Here is a 23,210-nt window from a genome sequence, read left to right as displayed (position 1 = left end):
GGAGGAGTTAAATCACTGAACATGTCAGGATGTAACAGGACCAAAGGAACAGTGGTTGGGGGGGGGGGGTGGACACCAACAACAGGGTTGAAGGACAACATAGGAGAGAAAGCATAGAATAGACAAGATGGATACAAAAGGAAACTCTTAGGAGAGAAAAACTGGAAATTTGGATGGGTGAGGGCTTGTGATGGGGTGGGTTAATGAAAGATAACGGGGCTTGAACTCAGGATCCCAGGATCCCAAGCCACCACCCTAACCGCTTAGCCAACAACAGGTTCAAAGTGTTTCACCAGAAGGTGTTGATGGTGGACCGTGTGAGCCCTGCAGAAACCTTGAGGGGGAGGGGAACAAAGCACGGAAAGAGCAGAGGATGCAAGACCAGAAAGAGAGACCTGTAACCTGTCTGTGATGGCAAAGTGATAAGCTCATGGACTCAGCTTCATCATGGGAGAGTCCAATAATCTTACAAGCCTTGGTTTCCACAATGTCAAGCTGAGCAAGATGTGAGGCGGGGAGTCAGCCCAGAGGGGAGAGCAGTATTCCTTCAAGTTGTGGATGATGGCCTTGTAGGTGGATAGGAGCTCACATGTGCAAAGGAGGGACTTTGTACGATGAGGATGCCAAGTTCGTGGCTGGTTTTGGAGGCCAGATTTGAAATGTGGTTTGCCCAAGAAAGATTATGGCTGATAGCGAGACCCAGGAGTTTGAATGACTGAACTTCCTCAAAAGGATTGTTAAGAACGTAAATAGTAGTGTGGATGGGGGGGGGGGAGTTTCCCAGACATTCCTTTCAGAGAGATTTGTCAGCATTGAAAGACATATTCCAAGTGTTTGACAAGCTTGTGATGTGATGGCTACGAGAGTCGAGGAAATCAGTAAGCCATGTGTGGAGTTGGCCGTGGATGCCAAAGGCAGAGAGTTTGGAGAGCAAGGCGGGATGCCAGGTGATCAAAAGCATGAAATATGTTCAGACGGCCCTGATCTCACGTCTGACATTGAGGTCCTGAACATTTCTCGACGATATTAGTAATACGGTATATCACTTTGATGCCGTGTGTGTGTGTGTGTGTGTGTGTGTGTGTGTGTGTGTGTGTGTGTGTGTGTGTGTGTGTGTGTGTGTGTGTGTGTGTGTGTGTGTGTGTGTGTGTGTGTGTGTGTGTGTGTGTGTGTGTGTGTGTGTGTGTGTGTATATATATATATATATATATATATATATATATATATATATATATATATATATATATATATATATATATATGTAGTTACGGCTGTGGAAATTCGCAGAACACCATAAAGGTCCGTAGTTCAGTTAGATCGATAAGTCTGTGTTCAGTTAGATTTCCCCACCGTTGTTTAATGGGTTTTATTCGTGTTCACCGGGCTGTGACCCTTTGAGATAGTGTTTTTCTTTCTCTATCGTTATTTTGAACCGACATATCTCGCCCACCATTACAACAAACGACGACGCCAACAACACAACCACCCCCAACTACACCACACTGCCAACCACGCGACGATCACCACAACAACACCACCACCATTTAACCATCTTCGCCACTCCGCCAGCTTGCAAACGCCATCCTCCACAGACCACGCTACGACCCTTTCCGCGTCTAAAAGGGGTCCGTCCGGTGGGCAACGCGGTTGTGATTAGGGGTCCACGGCCGATCGCACGACGGCGGGCACGAATTCGTAACACTGGTGTCAGGAGTGGAATACAAACTCTCCCGTCTCCAAACTAAATTAACGGGAATCCAGCCAGGGTGTGCGAAGCAACCCCCCCCCCCCCGTTCCCCCAAATTACGGGCATTTAAAAATAATTCCACAAAATAAGATGGCTTTTCAAGGCGAACGGGTGCAGGGCGTATGAGAAAGGGATTTAGAAATGGGAGAATCCATGGCCCAGGACGGAATCCCTGAGTAGGAAATGCTTATTGGGCAATTTGAATTTCCCCCACAAACGGACCCAGAGTCCGAAATGGGCGCAGTGGCGGCGGCCCTGGGTTTTGACACCCCCCCTCCCCTCCTCCGTCAAAATCCTTCCCCAGCCCCCGGCGGTTCCGTGCCCGATAATGGCGAATCGACTACCACGGGGTTAGCTGACGAAAGAGGGATGTTGGAAGCATTGATGGGAGCAATGAACGGCATGAAAAAGAAAATGGAAACAAACACAAATGAAATAAAAACAAATGCGTGCAGGATGAAAAACAAAATGAATGCTAATATGAAAGAAGAAATGGAAAAAAATGCAGGGTGAGATGCAGCAAATAGGCCGAGGCCCGCAGGCAGGCATAATGGCAATTGCGGGGAGCGAAACGCGGGCAATGGAGCTCAAAATGGCGCCGCCACGTGCTGGAGCGAACGAGCTGGGGGGGGGGGGAGTGCAACAGTTTTCAGGCCCGCAATGGAGGCGGGTGAAGACAGATTAATTCAGGGGACGTGTTGGGCAAGAAGTGTAAAGGTGACGGAGAAAGTGATGGTGACACAAAGGGAAAAAGTAAAGGGGGTGATTGAGACGTGTACGGCAAGACACGTGGAGACGGAATAGATAATAGTTGAGACAAGGGAGGTAATGGCTGATGAGGTGACCGAGTTGGCAGAGACACGGGAGATAGAGGGTGAATTGGACGGGGTTAAGGACGAGCACAAACACACGGAGGTAGTGGAGGATAATGGGGGCGAGCTCGCGGAATGTCTCGAGACCCGGTGCGAGCAGCTGGATGGCCTCCTCCAGGAACGAGGGGAGGGAATATGCCCCCTTGAAGTGGTTCACGACCAGGTGGGTCCGGTCGAGCTTCGCGGAGTTGAGGGGGCGAGTGCTGTTGACGGGTGCACGGAGAGCTTGGGGGGTATAGAGGCCCCGGAAACCCTTGGGGTGGCACGAATCCCCAGGGTTCACGTGTCCCTGATTGTGTGGTAACGAGTGTGGTGTCGAAATGAGTGTTCACGAGTGTGGCAAAATGTGTGCTGCAACGCACGCATAGCGTGGGTGCAAGGGTGTGTGTGAAAGTGACTGCATGTGTGGATGAAGCACCGCGTGTCAGAGAGACCGTGTGTGTGTGAGGTCGCTGTATGTGAGGGAGATGGTGGCTGGCATGCGGGAACATGTTCCGGGAAGACTCCGGTTCCGGTTTTGAGCGGCAAGAGGTCTCCTTCGGGGCTCCCTGCTGACATTCTCAAAGTTAAGTTCCGGTTGTTATTTGTCCCGTTTTAACTGTTTAATTTTCTCACCTACATGTTAATGTGTGTTCCTAGTTCGGTTTTGTTTCAAAAATCGTGCTATTTTGTGAGTATTTATGTCGACGTTCTTACCTGGTGTTTGAGGCCTAGTCCTAGGTTTGAGGCCTACCGGTTCCACTCGGTGTTCGATCGTTTTTTTTTGTTTCTTTGTTTGTTTTTTCTCCCCATTCCTTCAATTTCTATCCTCCCCATTACCTTCAATTTTCATCCTCCCCACTTTCCAAACATCCCCCATTCTCCCAACTAATCTCTTTCTTATCTCAAAAAAAAAAAAAAAAAAAAAATATATATACCCAACAACAACAACAACAACACGCTCACCTTCTCCCGATTCTGCTACTTCTTCTTCCTCTTCACTTCCTCCTCGTCTTCCTCGATTTCTTTTTTTTTTTACACTTCCATGACCTAATCTGTTGAACTCTCTCATACATTAATATTAACAACAAAAACGATCTTATAATGCTTCATCTTCCTCTCTCACACATGTGGTACTCTTTACTGTTTCACAATGCACTTCTCTTCTGCTATTTTAACAGACTGCTCTCATTTCGACCTCTCCTTCATTCCTTGCCTAAAAATCCAACTATTACAGCGCTTCTTCTCTCCATGCTCTGAATTCGCCTTCATTGCATCCATCAAGAATTGTGTTAAATCGCATCTCTGACCTAAAACTTTTAAAAACCACAGTTTGCCATGGATGCTCGCTTTCCATCAACCATTCTTTTTTCCAACTTCAGTGCCAACTCACCCCCTCACCCCTCACTCTCACTCTCAAAGCAACCATCCCACTCTTCTCCCTCCAAGCCTCCCTCTCACCTCTTTCAAAAATTCCCCCTCACCTTTCTCCCACCTTTCATCCCCCTCACTCTTCCTTCTCTAAGTTGCCCCCCTCTCATCCACCAACCTGCCTCCCTCCACTGCCCTCTCACGTCCATCTCTTCACTCCACCTCCTCAAATCCTCAACTGCCATCTTCCTTGTCTCTTGTCCCCCCTCTCTCCCAGCACCACAGAGCCTTTTCTCCTCCTCATTCGGCCCCTCCCCTCGCTATTCTGCAATACCCCACACTCCTTCAGCAACCCTCCTTACCTCCCCCTCGTCCCTCGTCCTACCCTCCCCCGCCCCTCCACCTCCTGCACCCAAAGCCTCCTCCCCTACCTCTTCATTAAAAGTGTGGACCTCAAATATCCGGGGCCTTCGCTCAAACCTTTCAGATCTTTCCATGCAGGTTGCCACTGACAAACCAGACATTATCTGCCTAACAGAAACTTTCCTCTCCCAAGACGTGTCTGACTCCCAAGTATCTCTCCCTGGTTACTCCCTCTTACGGTATGACAGACCTGAGCCTCGTCCTGGTGGAGGTGTTGCTCTCTTCATCAAAGACTCTATTCCTCACTCTCCCTGCACTGCTCTCACTTCCCCACACCCCCAGGAATACCTCTGGCTTCGGCTTCCCCTCCACTCCCACCTCATGTTTATATGTGTACTGTACCGTCCACCGAACAGTGATGACTCCATCTACACCTCACTCTCCGAAAACATGGACCATCTTCTATCTTCTCATCCAAACTCTCTCTTCCTCTTATGTGGCGACTTCAATTGTCATCACGCCAGTTGGCTAGGTGTGGGTACCTCTCTCACCTGCCATGGGACATCAGCAAAAGCTTTCTGTGACTCATTGGGACTGACTCAATCGGTCAACTTCCCGACCCGGATCTCAACCAATGGTACTCCATCTCTTCTGGATCTGATTTTGACAAATTTCCCTGACAATATCTGCTGCTCTTCCTTCGCTCCAATTGGTTCTTCTGACCACGTCCTTGTTAAAGTGGACATCTCTCTGGCTGTCATCAGAGAACCACCTCACCGCCGTCGAGTCTGGCATTTCACTCAAGCCGACTGGCAGGGTCTCCGAGCAGCCATCAAACTTACAGACTGGTCTCCTATCACTACTTTCTCAAACATCAACTCATCCTGGGAATTCTTTCAAAGAAACTTGCTCTCCCTCATGCACAGATTTATCCCCTCTCGTGTTCAGTTGTCTTACCCTTCCTCCCGCCCTTGGTTTACTGAAGCTTGTGGTGAGGCAGTTGTCCTGAAACAACTTGCCTTTGCCTCATGGAAAACAAACCCAACTGAGGGCAATTTCAGTTCTTTCCACAAAGCTCGGAACAAGTGTGTATCTACCCTCAGGAGAGCCAGAAAACAACATCTTTCTCATCTCAAGTCTGAACTCTCAAACCTCTCTCCCTCCTCAAAATCCTGGTGGCGTTTAATCAAATCTGTTTCTGGTGTATGTTCCCCCTCCATCCCCTCCCTTACCTCAAATGGCCGCACTGCTGATTCCACACGTGATAAAGCTGAATGTCTAAACTCGGTGTTTGCAGCTAAATCTTGTGTCCCAAACCCATCACTATCTCTACCCACTTTACCCAGTCGCACCCAACTGTCCCTGGACTCTGTATCCTTTTCTCCTGACAAGGTGGAGAGCTTGCTTTCAAACCTCGAGTCAGATTCTGCAACCGGTCCAGACGGCATCAGCCCACGTGTCCTCAAAGCCTGCTCTTCTGCTCTTGCTCACCCTCTCTCTGTTCTATTCACCCTCTCATTTTCCCAAGGTCATCTGCCATCTGCTTGGAAATCTGCTAACATCACTGCCCTGCATAAAAAAGGTGCAAAAACAGATCCCTGTAACTACAGACCAATCAGCCTTCTCCCAATCATCAGCAAGGTTATGGAATCCATCATTGCTTCAGACATGAAATCCTTCCTCTTCTCCAATGGCTTGATTTCCAATCATCAATTTGGTTTCAGACCAGGTCACTCTACCCTGGATATGCTGCTTCTGAACCGCAGGTCCCGGTCCCGGAACCGCAGGTCTGAACCGCATGTAACCGCAGGTCCCGGTGTGAATGCCATCTCAAGGTGTGTGAGCCTCGTGGCACGGGGGAGTTTGTGCGCGAGGGTGCGACGGAGACGGTGCCTGACGGTGGACAAAGGCCGGGTAGCGGCCGTAGTCGCATTGGGGACCGTGCCGGGTTTGCATGACAGTGCGCACGGGGTCCGTGCTGTGCAACGCACGAGGCCACCACGTGCGAGCCTGCGGGAGTGAAGCCCAGTCCGGAAACGCCCGCGGTGGATGTTGCCAATCCCGCGACGGACAAACGCTAGGCTGGGAAATGGATTCGGAACGGATGGGTTCTCCAGGCGGGCGTGTGTGTGAAGCTCCGATGGGCGGAGCACATGTGTTCGTGTGGGGAACCCCTCGAAACGCGAGGCTTGTTTTTGATGCGCAGCATGATGTCATGGCTGCACGTATGGTTGGAATCCGGCAGGAGGGGTATCCCTGCCGGATGGTACCGTCCGAGAAAGGACGAGGTGCGCGAGGCGCGAGCAGCTGCCACGACGCCACGGAGAGTAGAGTGCAGGTCGCAAGTTGCCGTGCTGGAGCTTGCGCATTTAAGAAAAAAAAAAAGAAGCAAGCCTCGCTTCGGGTGAACAGGATTCCCTGGGAAAGGGGTGGAAGACCCCCCTGCCTGGGCACAGGATACAACTACTTAGGGGGGAGGGTTAGCATAGCTTGACCGGCTCCATGGGGCAGGGATAAGTCCTCATGCGGCCCGTGGAATGGATTAGTTAGAGGGATTGTAGTTCAGATTTAGGTTGGGAAATGGATTTATGGGATTATTTGGAGACAGTGACAGACTTTGGATGTGTAGTGGGGACGTAGCTTATCTACGTAGTGTTAAAAGGAACGTGCTATATTGTAAGGGACGACGAGGGAGCACGAGGTAGTTAGGGGATGCAGATAGAAGAATGGCAGTGATCAGCGATGTGTGAGAAAAGAGAGTGGAAAATGAACATGTTGAGTGAGTGAGGCCAGCAAGCCTGTGGGTATGGAGTGAATGTGGAATGCATGGTGCGATGAGTGATTGGGGGGAGGAGTGATTCCCGCCCAAGGGACCACGGGGTCAGAATAATGTGAGTTAGAGGGTTAGTCAAATTGACAAAATGGAGGTCGTTTTGCTGTTGGTGGGGAAGTAGGCTCGAAACCCATTTGGAGAGGTGCAGGAGCCCTGTTGATGGGCTGGGAGTGTGGCTGCGAACGGTGAGTATCGCTGAGTGGGTACCCCGGGCACCGGACTAGTCGGCCGCGGTAGGCCAAGGGTCCATGGGGGGGGGCGGGATAGTGTAGTGAGCACAGGTGACCCGCATGATGCGGGGCCTTGGGTGCCATATGCCACGGGGGCAGTGTACTGGGCACGGGAGACCCTAGAGTCAGGTCAGGTTCGATCTGTGACCTGCTACAGGTACCATGTAAACCTGTTCCATGGTCGGGTTGTCGGCGACTAAACCGTCTCCCCCACCAGGTTTTGTGGTGAGGGGGGTGTTTGGATATGGACACCCAGCAGGATTAAAAACAAAACCTGTCAAAGGGCGGAGGAGCTCCTTGTGAGCCAACGGCCATCCATATCTAGTGCCCAACTGTGTCTGCAGACGTCCTCCTGCAGTTGGGTTACTTCTTATGAGGAGGTTGGTGGCAGGATTTGCACTCCGGCCACCATAAAACCCTTCATTCCGCAAAACGTAAAAACGCAAAAAAATCTGAAAACCCACTCCGTGGGAGTACCTCCTGTGCAGCTTCCCTTCGCAGGGCAGCTCACCGGATGACGGGATTGGGGCAAAGCCTTCGGGACCCCCAATCTTTGATCGGAGGGAAATCACGGGTTAACATCCCTGGGTCAGATTGCGGGAGAGTGTGTCGGAGTGGTGCTGAGGTGTCGTCCACCAGACGGCGGTCTCCTTGGGTTAACCTGAGGCGGTCCCTTCGGGTGGGTGCCTGGAATGTCCTATCCCTAAGAGAGGATGATCACCTGTCTCTGTTATCATCTGAGCTCAAGCGTTTGGACATCGGGATTGCAGCTCTCTCTGAGGTTCTCTGAGGTTTTGTGCTCTGCCTGGAACACAGGCATCATCCCAACTGAGTGGAAGAGGGGCCTTGTTGTCCCTCTCTGGAAAGGGAAGGGTGATCGCCAAGACTGCAACAACTACCGAGGGGTGACGCTGCTCTCAGTGCCGGGCAAGGTCTTTGCTCAGATAATTCTTGATAAGGTTCGCCACCATCTGCTTGAGCACCAGCGTCCAGAGCAGTCAGGCTTTACACCAAAGAGGTCAACGATTGACCGTATCCTTGCCCTTCGTGTCCTCACCGAACGCAGACGAGAGTTTCGGCAGGGGCTGCTTGCAGCCTATGTTGATCTCTGTAAAGCGTTCGATTCAGTGAATCGGGATGTCCTCTGGAGGATTCTTGGTCTTCGTGGGGTGCCACCAAAACTGATCGATCTGATGTCTGAACTCTACTCTGGTACTGAGAGTGCTGTGAAGTGTGGTATCACCTCTGACTTATTTCCAGTTGTTACTGGAGTTCGTCAGGGATGTGTACTTGCCCCCACACTTTTCAGCACTTGTATGGACTGGATTTTAGGGAGGATGTCGGAGAGATCAAGTTGCGGTGCATCGTTTGGGAATGTCAAGATCTCGGACCTTGATTTTGCAGACGATGCAGTCATCTTTGCGGAGACTTTAGACATCCTTTTGGGGGCCCTCGAGGTGCTGAATGAGGAGTCGGAGCCGCTGGGATTACGGGTTTCTTGGGTCAAAACTAAGATCCAGGCTTTCGGTGACATCTTGGATGCTGCTGTCCTGTCTTTGTCTGTTTGTGGTGAGGATGTTGAGGTCGTGGAGAGATTCACTTACCTTGGCAGTGATATTCATGTCTCTGCTGGCTGCGAGTCAGAGGTCAATAGACGTCTGGGTCGGGCCTGGGGAGTCATGGATTCACTGGATCATGGGGTGTGGCGCTGCCGGTACCTGTGCGGGAGGACGAAAGTCCGAGTCTTCAGGTCCTTGGTACTTCCAGTCTTGCTCTATGGGTGCGAGACTTGGACTCTGACCAAGGATCTGAGACGGAGACTTAATTCCTTTGGTACCAGGTCTCTTCGGAGAATCCTTGGCTATCGCTGGTCAGATTTTGTATCCAACGAGCGGTTGCTGAGAGAGACTCGGATGAGATTGGTTACCTGCATAGTCCGTGAGCGTCAGTTGTGGCTGTATGGACATGTGGCTCGTTTTCCTGACGCTGATCCTGCTTACCAGATTCTCTCAGCGAGGGAGTCTCATGAGTGGAGGAGGCCAGTGGGCCGACCACGTGCCTCGTGGTTGCAGCAGGTTGACCATCATCTCAAGGAGATGGGGATGGGCCTGGCATCTGCCTGGGGGATGGCCAGACGGAGGCCCCTGGAGTACCGGCGGAAAGTGGATGCAGCGACGCGCTGTTCTGGCACATGCTCCCATACCTGACCTGACCTGAGACCCTCGGAAAGGGGCCTGGGGCGCCAGCCTGCCACGTGACCGTTTCAGGGGAGTCGCCAGGGAGGGCACTCCCCGGTGTTTCGGGAGCTGGTAGGCTCGGAGGCAGTGTAGTGCCCGGGGGTGCCATTGTTGGAGAATCGGCAGAGGGTAGTTCCTGCCAAGGGAGCCACGCGTCCCAGCCATGAGACTGTGTGAGGGCACGGAAGGAAAATTGGGGGGAATGGCCCAAAATTTGAGAGGACACCAATACAAGCGACGGGAATCTTGGTTGTTAGAACCGATAGTTTAAGCGAGAGGCGCTTGTTGAAAGCCCCGGGGTAGTTTAAGGTTAATAATTGTTGGGGTAGATTAGGAAGTGTACCCCTCCGCACCATCCATCCCTTCGCTCTCGTTATGGGCCGCTGGACTCACTTTGGCGAAAGATCGCTGAAATCTGAGGAGGCCATTCTGAGGCTTGAATTGGGCCTCGACACAGGATGTCGAGGTCGCGGAGTTGAGGGGCCTGTGACCTCTCCCTTATTCCCCTCCAGGAAGGGAACGTAGGGGTTGGGAGTAGGCTAAGACAGGATAGGTTAGCCGGACAGAGACTGGAAATGGGGTTAGGAGACAAATTTATAGAAGGGAGATAAAAATAAAACTAAAACAAGAAAAAAATAAGTTGGCGCTAAATTTGGATTTTTGCAAACTGAGGGAGTGGGTATGAACAGAGACAGGCAAAGGCGATAGGTTGGGAGGGAGACCGTAGGGTAGGTCCGAGCCCGCCTTTCGAGTAGCCAGCACCACCGCACTCCCTCCACCAACCTCCTTGAACAAGGTAAGAGGCCGGTCGGATCATCTGCCGGCTGTTTTACTACAAGGCCTGTGCCGGTCAGCTTCAGCACCGGCCCGTTTTGCTACAACGGCCTTGTTTTGCCTTGCCATGCCTTGTCTGCCTGCCTTTGCATTGCCCCATGCCTGCTGCCCTGTTGCATTTGCCCCCCCATTCATTGCCATGTGCGCCAGGACCATCACGCATACTGCAGGGACTGCCCTGTAGGCATCCGCATCACGGGACTGCATTGGCGGCCTGTGCAACGTTGTTTGCTGCGTCAGATCATCGCGCGTACTGCAGGGACTGCCCTATAGGCAGTCGCATCACGGGACTGCATTGGTGGCCCGTGCACCGCTTGTGTTCACTGCGCTCATTTCACGGGGGAGGCCAAGGACTGTGTGTGAGCAGCCGGCCACATTCGCTGTCACCTGCATTGGTTCATGAGCTAGAGACTGCATGTGAGCAGCCTGGCTCCCTGCTGTTTTTTATTTATTTATTTATTTTTTCCCCCATAGAGTCCAGATCCTGGGCCATGGTTTAGTGTAAAATTTACAAGTTAAGGATAAGTTGAAATTGTAAATGAGTTGCTTGCCCCCTGCATGTTTGTCGTAGCACCGGCAATTTATTTAAGTGATCTGCATGAGTGGGTTTGTTTAGTTAGTAACTCAGCCCAAAGGTTATTTATTTTTGGGACATGAATACCCTGAATGTCGCACTCAGGGATCTGAAGGTAAATCGTACTAGGGGAGAACTTACACATGATGGCACACGAAAATTCGACGACTCGGGGACGAGTCTGTAAAAAGGGGAGGGGGTCGTGTTACAGCTGTGGAAATTAGCAGAACGCCATAAAGGTTCCTGAGATCAGTTATCCCGGTGAGTGAGTGTTCAGATAGGTTTCCCCACCATTGTTTAGAGGGATTTATTCGTGTTCATCGGGCTGTGACCCTTTAAGATAGTGTTTTTCTTTCTCTATCGTTATTTTGAACCTACATATCTCGCCCACCATTACAACAAACCACGACGCCAACAACACAACCACCCCCAACTATGCCACACTGCCAACCACGCGACGATCGCCACAACACCACCACCATTTAACCATCTTCGCCACTACGCCAGCTTGCAAACACCATCCTCCAAAGAACACGCTACGACCCTTTCCGCGTTCAAAAGGGATCCGAGAACGCGGGCGTAAAATAACGAGGAAAAGAAACCTCCAATGGTGAGTGTGGGTTTTTTACTGCCTTTTTTCTCCGAGGCTGGTGTGACGAGAAGGGCGAGGCGGCTCGCTCGCGATTGGTGGATACGAGGAGTGAGGCGGTTGGAGTTGAGAAACGCCCCTTTTCGAGAAGCTTCTCGAAGGGAGGCGGAGCCGAAAACGGGGAGGGGCGAAGGGCGGAGCCCCAGGCTATATAAGGCGGACAGCCACGAGCCTTGGTCTTCTCCTCCTCTTCGTTGGCGCTCTTCTCCTGGTCTGGTCTCCTGTCTTCGTTTTGCGCCCTTCTCTTGGTCTCTGGGTCTGTGGAGCGACCCGTACACCAGAGGCGTGGGTCGGTGGAGAGTCCGGGCGACGTACCGGAGACGCGGACGGGAGGCGCAGCTCTGCCGGCTGTGGGGCGCAAACCTGCGCGTCCGTGGGGGAGAGTGCCAGAGAGAGCTCACCGACCATAGAGGCACCTCGAGGGTGCAGGTAACCTGCTACAGTCTCGCGGGACCCGTTCGGTCTCCCAGATCCCGTGCCATAAACACCCAAGTGGTCCAGCCTGACCCCCTAGTCTGTGAGGGGGTATTTTCTTGTGTTTCTTTTGGGTTTTTGAATGAATGTTGTCGTGGCGCCGTCTGTTAAGTAAAACTGTGAAGTGACTGCGCATGTACATTCTCATTGTAGTCGGTAGTAACGCTTTCTATTTGTTGCTTGTACATACGTGCATGACTGCCTTGCCTGTATACGTATAGATAGTGAATAAATGTCCTTGCTTGCGAAATGTATCCCGTTTGTTGCGTCCTCTATTCCCCATTGCAAATGCCATCTTGCATCGCGGAATAATTAGTTGGGTTTTAAACACCCGGTAAAGAGAATCGTTTCCGTTGAGGTCGGCGATAATACCCGCTCGGTTATCGCTGTAGAACGGAATGGACCGCTTAAGTGGTTCGTGTCCCAAGCCGACCTGCGGCGAGGTACGGCCCCTCGGTAGGTTACCCGCGCGAGTACTTAGGTATTTCGATATTCGGCAAGTGACCCTATTTCACGCGGGTGGAATGCGGACTGGGCTGTGGTGAGGTTAAACCCCCACCCGTGACTGGTTCCTGGCGATAGTTCCAGGAGGGTCACGACTGAATTGTCCGTCCGGTGGGCGACGCGGTTGCGATTAGAGGTACGCGGCCGATCGCACGCCGGCGGGTGCGAATTCGTAACAATAATACATATGTATGTATATATATATATATATATATATATATATATATATATATATATATATATATATATATATATATATATATATATATATATATATATATATATCTATATGTAAAAGCATTCATTTGAAATATCTAAAATACATTTTCACATCAAATTACTCAATACAAAGCTAACTTACTCAAAATCTGGAATGGTTTTATGACCTGATGGACCAAGTGGACTTTTTCTTGAAAAAAGCAATCACAAGAATGATGTGTGATGCGATTGGATATTGTAGTTGTCAGTACCCAGACGAGTCACAAATGGCTGGAAAAAGGGAAATACGAGACCTCAGAGTCATTGCTTTAACTTGCGCAATCAGAGAAACGTAGAAATGACTCGGTTCCATTTTACTTATTTATTTTTTCCCTCCGCCATCAGTCTCGGTTCATCGATCTGATCGTATATTCCGTTGTTCCAACAGCAAGTTATGCATTGGTTCATTAAATAATTTCTTTTTATCCACTGACACTGACCATATTGAATGATAAAACCATAAAGTTCCCCTTGAAAACCATTCTATTTCAGATCTGCACAACAACATTATCTGATGTGTGACGTTTGCTCATGTTGACCTTTGAGGTTACGATGCATTCAGAATGTCGGGGCAATCACAAACGATCATTTCTCACATCCACTCATTCTCATTCTCACCGTCTCATTCCATTTCCATTCCTATCAATGAACTGCATGTGGATATTTACTCTGAAAAATATATTTGGGAAAAGGCAGCTTGTGATAAAAATGATAGATCGTTCGAATCTTCATCACTCTAATTGTTGGGGACATGTTCAACTCAACCGGGGATTGGTTAATCAAAACAAAAATGAGTATTTAACAATCGACGAAGATTTAAAACCAACATCATGATCAGAGTTGTCTAATGCTCCATCCTGTAATGATGTTAGAAATGAGAATCGTAATCAAGAGAACTTTAAATGTCCATTGATGTGAAAATGGGAACACACCGTGACGAATGGTGACAGCAGACCCAGGACATTGTAATCAAAATGTGACACGTGACTTGAGACGACGACTTTGGTTTGTGTATGACGTTTCCTCGGATCGTCTTGCCACAAAATGACACCAAGCACCACACACATGACCCGCACGATAATTCTGTTTGGGTACAAAATAGATAGAATTGTCAAAATGCAAAAAATAAAAAAACCCACCATCTTGCTCCAATGTTAAAGAAAGCAAATGAAAACCACACTCTTCGACGTCATGACATCGACGGATAATGCCTCCACCCACATCATTACATTCTAATAATACTTAAACCAAGTTTTATTCAAATTCCTTCAGCTGTTCTCAAGTATCACATTTTTGCCTGACATGACATCTGATCTTTTACCTTTTGATGCCAAAATCTAATCAGTTCATATTTCAATCATAATAGATACTTATACCAAGTTTGGTCAAAACTCCATCACTGGTTCACAAGTAGGCACGGTAACAGAATTTTTACCTAACGAGACCTGACCTTTGACCTCTTGACCCCATAATCTAAATGGTTCATTGTTATATCATTGTACTTGTACCAAGTTTGACTTGTATCCCTTCACCCATTCTTAACCTATCACGGTAGCAAAAACCTATTATGGACGGACGGACAAATAACTCGAAAACATAATGCCTCTTGTGGCTTCGTTGGTGGGAAAAATAAATAAATAAATAAATAAATAAATAAATAAACAAACAAACAAACAAACAAAACAAACAAACAATAATTTTTTTAAAAAAGAGAATGCATGTTTATTCCAAGAGAACACAGATCCAGACTTTGTAGAGCGCATACCTCCGCCTGGCTGAACAGTTTACCGTTGAGCCTGAAGGCCCATCTATAATTCCAGCAATCTGTGTGCGTGTGCCTGTGCCTGTGACCTGTTTCTCGACAACCACTGGTCCGATCTAATTGAAACTTGCCAGGTATATTGCTGGGGCCCTGTGGATGTGCCTTTTCAAGGTTTGATATCAATCGGACAAGTGCTTCCCAAGTTATGGCCATTTATTTACCAACCAATGACAGGACACTTTGCTGCGTTGGCGTGGCCGATGGGGAAGAGAACCTCAGCCGCGTTCCCCATTACGGGTTACAACGTACGGACTTCCGGATAGTGATGACTTGGTGTATTCTAATAATTTCTCGATTTCTTATGCGCATTTATAGATAAATTAATTTTATTAAATTAAATATAAAGATCTCTTATGCGCATTGAAGCTGGGGACCTGAGTATGTTTCCCAGGTGTTTCCCAAGTTATGGCCATTTATGATACAGTTGGTCCGATGTAATTGAAAAAATGCCCCAATCCAGTCGTTGTTTACGAGAGCGAAGGAACGGCCGATCTGAAACATCATCCTCCACCATCATGTGTGGTTGTTTGAAAGTTTTTATTTTTATTATTATCAATTTATTTTTTGCACGCGTTTTTTGTTTTTTCTCTCTCTCTCTCTTCTCTTCTCTGTGTTTTTCCTTGCGATGACATTGCGAAAAGGCGAAATACGTTGGCGCTAATTGAATAATTGGCCATTAAAACTAATAATTTATCAAAACGTTGGCAGATCCAGCAGCCTCCGCATTCTTGCCCTGGAAGAGGAAATAAAACAAAGAAGCGCCGTTTCCTCAGCAATGTTGTTTATGAAGAGGTGCTAACGAGATAAAGGTGTGAACATGTCGTAAATTTTTATTTTTATTATTATCTTGCCAAAAACAAAGTTTTTGCAAGATATGTTCGTCAGCTTGTATGGTTTTTTTTTGTTGTTTGTCTGTAATCACGTATAAAAAATTCTGCAGAGCATGGTTATCATTGGAAATTTTTGTAACTTCGCATATCAGAGGCCTATAGAGGTCCCTTTCAGCACAGAAAATTTTGAAGGTCAAGGTCAAAGGTCAAGGTCACTGTCACAAATCAGGGGAGTCGACGAAACACTTATTTTTTGAGTAATTTTGATCGGATCGTCTTCAAACTTCATGGGAATATAGTTCATGGTCTGGCGCTCAGCTGATTAATTTTTGGTGGCGATTGGCCTTGACCTTCATGGTTAGCACCTGAGGTCAAACATATTTGACCCCAAGGTCAAATTTTCAAGTTTTAGGAACCATAGCGTGTAGTATCTCAAATTGAACACCTCGATGAGTGCTTTCTAGATATGTCAAGATTGAGACATTATGACGTCATTTGGTGACATTATGAGGCAAACGCATATTTTTCATGGTTACTCTGTAGAACGATTCTCATCGGAATCTCTCATAGGCAGATATTCCTCAAGGAGTCGCTCCTGGTGGATAGCAGCTCTGTTCACCTCAGTGTGACCTTAAAGAAGTCACACGTGGTCACCTTTTGGCAAGATACGGGTCACCCTGCGGGTGACATTGGTTTATTTATTTATTGAAGAAAAATTGTTCCGAAAATAATTTATTGAAAAAAAAAGTGCACAACTTTTTTTTGTTTCCAAGTGTCAAAACGGTGTGGCCTTTGGAAGTGTTAAGGAATTCAGCTCTACTCGACATGCTTGCCAATGAAATACATCTCAATTTGGTGGTATGCTTTGCAACTATTTTTTTTTTTTAACTATTTTCAAACGAAAACAATTCGAACATGGAATACCTAATGACACTGTGCTTTCAGGTCTCGGACAAATCCTACCCTGTCGCTTCACCGTGGCGTAGGAGTGGCAATGGTCAATGTCAGCGAATGTCATGGCAAGCAAAGACAGGGAGGTAAACTTGATTTTAATTAACTCTGTGTGTGGAAGTATCACTACACAGCAGTTGTTACTTCAATGCAAGCGATAATTCGTGGAATGCATGTGAACATTCCGTACGGGCACGCACCACTTCCGGATCGTGATGACTTACTCTATTCGAATAATTTCTCGATTTCTTATGTGCATTTATAGATAAACACAATGGCCCAATCCAGTCGCCGTTTACGAGAGTGAAAGAACGGCCTGTGTGGTTGTTTGAAATTTTTTTTTTTGCATATACGGCCACGCGAGAATGAAGGAACGGCCTGTGTGGTTGTTGTTTCTGGCACGCGGTTTTTTTTTTGCATGTACGGCCACGCACATAGGGCACGCACGTAGGGCATGACTAGTTTTAAAAACTGATGAAACCATGCACATTGGTGCTATGTGGAGCTCTTGGTAAACAACCAGGAAATGAAAATCCAAATCTCTGACCGCTCACATTTGGCATTTTATAAACCGATCAGCATTTTGAATGTTAAACTGCACATTAAAAACCAAGCAGAATTGGGAAATAATAATACCAATTTGAAACCATTATAGATCGCCGTTTTGTTCCCACAATAACGACGGTTATTAGCATTTGATGGAGGTTTTCTTTAAGCCGTGTTCACATCTACATGGATACGGAAAAATTGCGATCATTGGTTTTCAATGGCTGTGTTCACATTCTTCATTCGTCCGCCGACGACTTGACATGACATTCCTCTGTTTTTTTTAATATCTGCTCCATCTTCGTTTGCTCGCTCTCCATCTTGTTCGATCACGACCACCTCCATAAATTTGGATTTGGACAGCATTTCAGAGTGGGTTAAACGTAATCAAGTTAAGTTTCATGATTCTAAAACTCAGCTTCTTCATATTTCTCTCAAACTATTCTCAACTTTCCCCATCTCCTTTGAGAGTATGTTACTGTATTGAGTGTAAAATTGTGGAGCCTTAAAAGAACACAACTGGACAAAAGATTCTGTGAACGATACCATGTGGCAAGCATCCACCGAGAAGATTAGAGCTTGGATCTTCAGCAATTGACAACCTCGTGTTGCTGCCCAATATATTTTATCCTTCCAGCCTCTATCTGCGAGACCAGCACCAACAACCTCGTGGTGACAATGCCAATAGCAATGTTCGAATATATCTTTGAAACCTCACATTGTACAAATAGCTTTAATCAATTATCTCTCTGACTCTGGCAAAAATCCTCTTCATGTCTTTGCTGATGACTCCACCCTCTGCCGTACCATCTCTCATCCCTCAGATCGGCAAGCAGCAGCCTCTTCACTCTCTACAGATCTTGATAAAATCACAAGCTGGTCCAACACTTGGAACACGTCTTTCAATCCGGACATACCTCACACACTCACTACGTCTCTCCGAAAGGTCCGTCTGGAAACGTCCTCCTTTCTACTTTCTCAACAATCCTCTTGGAGAAGTCCTTTCATTCAAGCTTCTACAGTAGGTCTCACTATCTGCCATGATCTTTCTTGGGAAAGCCAGACTTCCAAACTGGCCTCCAAAACCAGTCGCTGAGTGGGCATCCTCCTTTGTGTAAAATCCTTCCTCAGCGCACCCGAGCTCCTTACCACAAAGCTTTCGTCCACAGCGTGATGGAGTACTGCTCTCCCATCTGGCATGGTGCTCCTTCCTCTCACGTTTCTCGGCTTCATGCTGTGGAAACCATGGATTTAGGATCATTGGTATCTCTCGCGATGAGGCCGAGTCTTGGGTCTCACTCTCACACCGCAGGCAGGTCGGTGGTCTTTCTGTCTTCTACAGTCTACTCTCTGGCATAGCCCCCCGACCCAATATGTGCCCCCCCGCCCCTCCCACACATTTCCGCCTGGTGCTCAAGGAACGCCAGCAACCCCGTTCTGGTAAAACTACCAAAATCAAGAATCACTGCTCACCTGCTTTCATTCCTCATTTTTCACACCTTTGGAACAAATTCCAACACTCTTCAATCCCACTCTTCCCTCCAGGTCTTCAAAACAGCTGTTCACCACCATCTCTTATCTTCCCTCATCCAAAACCACGATCTTTTCTACCCCCGGTAAACCGCCCCAAACCCATCTCCTTCGTATTCCCTGCTTTCCGCCCTGAAAGTCCCTGTAGTGTCCATTTTGTTTACCCCGTGTTACCCGCCCAATCCCTCTCCCTTCCACAGATCTCCTGATGTCTCTGTTCCCCACTGTTTTTTCCTTCCCTCTTCCGCCCCTCTTGTCTCCTGCCCCCCTTGATGTGCCGTTGTGTGTGTTAGCTCTCAGACGAACCTCGACAATGTATCCAAAAGAAGAATAGCTGATTCTGCCTCAAAAAAACTGGGAGTCCTGTTCAGATGTCGAAGATCTTTCTCGTTTGAACATTTGCTCCGATTCACCCTTGAATTGGATTATATAAAGGATTGATATGGAGTACTGCTCTCCCATCTGTGGAGGTTCGAGCTTTACATATTTACTTGACAGAGTCGAGTCGAAAGCAATCCGACTTATCAACTTTACCAATCCGACCTCAAAACTCAGTTTGTATGAATTACACCGTAATGTTGGCTCTCTTTCCCTTTCCTAGAGCTATTCCTTCAGTTTCTGCTCCCAATAACTGGCTGCTTGTATACCTCTGCCTTTACCTACACCAAGAAATACTGGGCAAGTCACTCCCTCACAAGATTATTGTGTGGCCATTGAAAACTCAAGGGTGGGTGGTGGGCCGTTATGTTTGTTTCTTTCCATTCACCGCTAAGCTCTGGAATTATTTACCTTCACATGTTTTTCCCAACAGTTATAACTTGCCCTTTTTCACCTGTCCCCTGTGCAAGGAGAGATGGGGTTTTCCAAGTGTGTGTGTGTGTGTGTGTGTGTGTGTGTGTGTGTGTGTGTGTGTGTGTGTGTGTGTGTGTGTGTGTGTGTGTGTGTGTGTTAACTTTTTTTTACCATTTGAGCCTTTGTCATCAAATTTTCGACAAAGTTTTATTATGAGAATATGGAGAAGACAAATTCACAATTTGGTCAAAGATCAACGTCACATAAAATCATCAATTTTCATCCAAATGGCCTGAAATTTTAAGAGTTTGCATATTGGATCACTGAATTGGTCCAATCATGAAAAGCTTGAAGCAGGGAATTTTTTTTTTTTTTTTTTTTTAAAGATCAAAAGGTCAAAAGTTCAGGCTGTATAAAATCATGCATTTCCATCTGATTGACTTGAAATTTGAGTAGGGTTTGAATATTGGGGCACTGAAGCCTATTGCTTTTGAAGTCAAAAGGTCAGTCAGCAAAAATCGTCATATATATATATATATATATATCTATATATCTATATATCTATATATCTATATATCTATATATCTATATATCTATATATATATATATATATATATATATATATATATATATATATATATATATATATATATTGTTGTGGTTACCAAATTCGCAAACCACCATTCAGGTCCCTTAGGTGAGGTATCTCGGTAAGTGCATGTGTAGTTAGGCCCAAACCCGTTGTCTAGTGGGAATACATGTCATTTATACGTGCTGCGACTCTTCAGGATAGCCGTTTTTCTTTTACTATCTTTATTTTGGACCCACCGCCATGATTACCACCACAACCACAACATCAACCACCAACCACAACACCGCTTCACCACAACCGCCACGACCTTCACGTCACACCTCGCAACCGTAGCATCGCCACCGTTCTTGCCCCGCTGTGGGTACCGGTGTTGGACTCGTGCAGGGCGCACGTTGAACAGCGTGTACAAAATCACGGATTTTGTGCTTCAAAAACGGATCAAAAACGACACGCCCACTTTTTGCCGTCCAATCGGTGAGCGAGGGGCGATTTGGCCCCGCCTCCAGAACGATCGATATATGCAAATTTGTGGATCAAAAAGCCTTCACGCCCACTTTTTCTCGGGCCAATGGGGAGCGAGGTGAAAGGTCAAAGGGAGGGGGTCAAAGGCGAAGCTACGGGGGGATAAAAGGACGGTGTTCGTCAGTCAGCAGATCGAGAAGGAGTCGGAACGGAGGGGAAGAGTGTGGAAGTCTGGAGCCCGAAGCCTGCAGTAGCTGGAGAAGCTGAAGAGAGTCGCGAAGGGGAGAGTCGATCGGATAGTCCAACGAGGAGAGTCCAAAGAAGAGTCCAGAGTCGGAGAGTCCAGAGGCGGAGAGGCGGCAGCGGCGAAGGCAGACGAGGGGGTGCTCGCGTCGGTGCCGGGAGCTGCACGCCCGAGGGAGGCCGGCAGCGCGACCTGGCCGAGGTGGAGACGCACACCAGGGATAATAAAGATCCTCTATACCCCGAGCATCAGCAACCCCCTCCTGTTTCCCCCCGCGCTGAGATAGTGCGACCAAGGGGGCCCCGTTCCCACCCCCTACCAGACACCGTCCACGAGGCCCGCGGGTTGCGGCGCCATCGCCGCTCCGCGTCTCATCACCAGACGGGTAGGCGCGACCCGGTCTCGGCCTCAAGCCCGCCTCATTCTTGGGGGTATTCTTTCCTTGGTTTTGGGTATGTGTTGTCGGCGCCGTCTGTGAGGTAGAATTGTATAAGTGTTGCCGTGTGCTCGGTAGTCGGTATTAGCTCTGCATTGTCTTCGCTTTTATATTTGCTTTTTGTGTAAATGGAATTGTGTTTTCTTTTTTTTGTGTGCTTTTGGTGGAATTGAATATGTGTGCTTCCCGTGTGCCGCGAATAAATGTGCTTTATTATTGAACTGTTCTCCCGCTTCGCTTCGTCTTTTTCTCCCATTGAACCCTCATCTTGCTTCACGTAAAGGGTTGGTAGTGGGCTGAGTACGCCCGATAATTAATCGAACCGTCGAGGTCGACGATAACACCGCTCGGTTATTCTGATAGTATGGAACGGGTCGCTTAAGTGGCCCGTGTCCGAAGTCGACCTGCGGCGAGGTGCGATCGCCCGGTCTACCCTCCGCGTGGGTACTTAGGTAGGTCGAATTTGGCGAGCAACCCTATCCCACGCGGGGGCTGATTGGCTCGATCGCGGTGAGACCGAAAGGTCCACCCGTGACTGGTTCCCGGCGTTAGTCCGAGAGGGTCACGACTGGATTGTCCGTCCGGTGGGCGACGTGCCGCGATTCGAGTTACGTGGCCGTCAGCACGCCGGTAGGCGCGAATACCGCAACAATATATATATATATATATATATATATATATATATATATATATATATATATATATATATGGGGCTGCAAAAGTAGGTATACAGTAAGGATTATACCAGTATTATAATAGTGGTGCTAGGATTCATTGTATACTAGTGAATGCCAGGGGCAAACTGAACATTTGAGGGATTAATGTTTATTATTGATATGCTTGTATAATCAATAAAATACGATTTGTGCGCACGTTTTGTTTTTCATTACTGTATCCCTACTTTTGCAGCCCCATATATATATATATATATATATATATATATATATATATATATATATATATATATATATATATATATATATATATATATATATAAAATATAAAAAATTTTCCAGTTCCTCAAAAACTCTTCGATTATTTTTCCTTCTCTTTTCTATTTCTTAAATTATTTTTTGGTATAATTTAAGACCTGACATCTACGAGTATGTGACTGGAGCCTTGAACATAAAATAAAAACAAAACATGTCCAAACATGGATATGGATATGATTATTCAGATCGCAATCGTATCCTCAATGCCACTGTAGAGTAAATTGCCGCCATGATCTTCAACACACGAAGTAACGTGAATCACGCCACGTCAAGCCTCAACCTTTTTCCCTGATTAGTGCCGAAGGAGTTGAGAAGTTGATGGAGCTGGTGAGGGGGAAACCCTTGCCTTCTCGACCCAAGACTCTCTGAGCACAAAGTTACTCAAAAAATACACAATGCATTCTGATTTGCTAATGTTGTGGGGTCTGTCGCGACAATGTGCGTCTTCCTTTACATACTCAATATTATAATCAGAAACATCGTCCAGCACAAGACGTTACCTCCTTGACATAGTTCGTTCCATCTTATTCATTTGTGCAGGAAAAACCTATTTCTATATTTGTGATGAGTTTTATATTCGTATAGGTATACGTGAACAGTGTCCGATTTATTGCATGCATTTACTGTATCCATACCCATGTATGATATATATATATATATATATATATATATATATATATATATATATATATATATATATATATATATATATATATATATATATATATATATATGAGGCGCCATAAGGAGGAGTGATGTCAGGGATACATCGGACATTTTGGAGTTAATGCCATATAGCACTATTTTAACCCTTACCCGATCATCCGAGCCGATCATCATCATATCATTAAAAAAGGTCGCTTACATCACTCCTCCTCGCAGGGCCTCATATGAACCCAGCCTTATTCAAACAGTTTGGCTTTCAGGTGATGCAGACAAGTGAAATGAATGGCTGTATGGGTTCAATTGAAGTTTCTGGAGAAAGTGATGGGGTGTATGCAGCAATTTCACAGTCAGGGGTTAAATTTAGAAATTTTTGGAGAAAGTGGGGGAGATGAGACATTTCCCCCTTCCCCCTCCCCAGCCCA

The 23,210-nt window shown here is 47.2% G+C and overlaps 1 protein-coding gene across 4 annotated transcripts in view; it reads right to left on the bottom strand.

Annotated features, from left to right (window-relative positions):
* AUP1 (AUP1 lipid droplet regulating VLDL assembly factor) overlaps nucleotides 1–23,210 on the bottom strand; it is a 77,419-nt gene that overhangs the window by 28,222 nt on the left and 25,987 nt on the right. For all 4 annotated transcript variants that reach the window (XM_085848854.1, XM_085848853.1, XM_085848855.1 and 1 more), the window contains exon 3: nucleotides 13,858–14,008. In XM_085848854.1, the coding sequence (XP_085704980.1) occupies nucleotides 13,858–14,008 (151 nt within the window). The remainder of the gene's footprint in view (nucleotides 1–13,857; nucleotides 14,009–23,210) is intronic.

Source organism: Eptatretus burgeri, chromosome 12, assembly GCF_056783735.1.
Source record: "Eptatretus burgeri isolate ZD-2024b chromosome 12, Ebu_testis_v1, whole genome shotgun sequence".
NCBI lineage: Eukaryota > Metazoa > Chordata > Myxini > Myxiniformes > Myxinidae > Eptatretus > Eptatretus burgeri.
The sequence above is the reverse complement of the archived record's forward strand: the minus strand, read 5'-3'. Positions and strand labels throughout refer to the sequence as shown.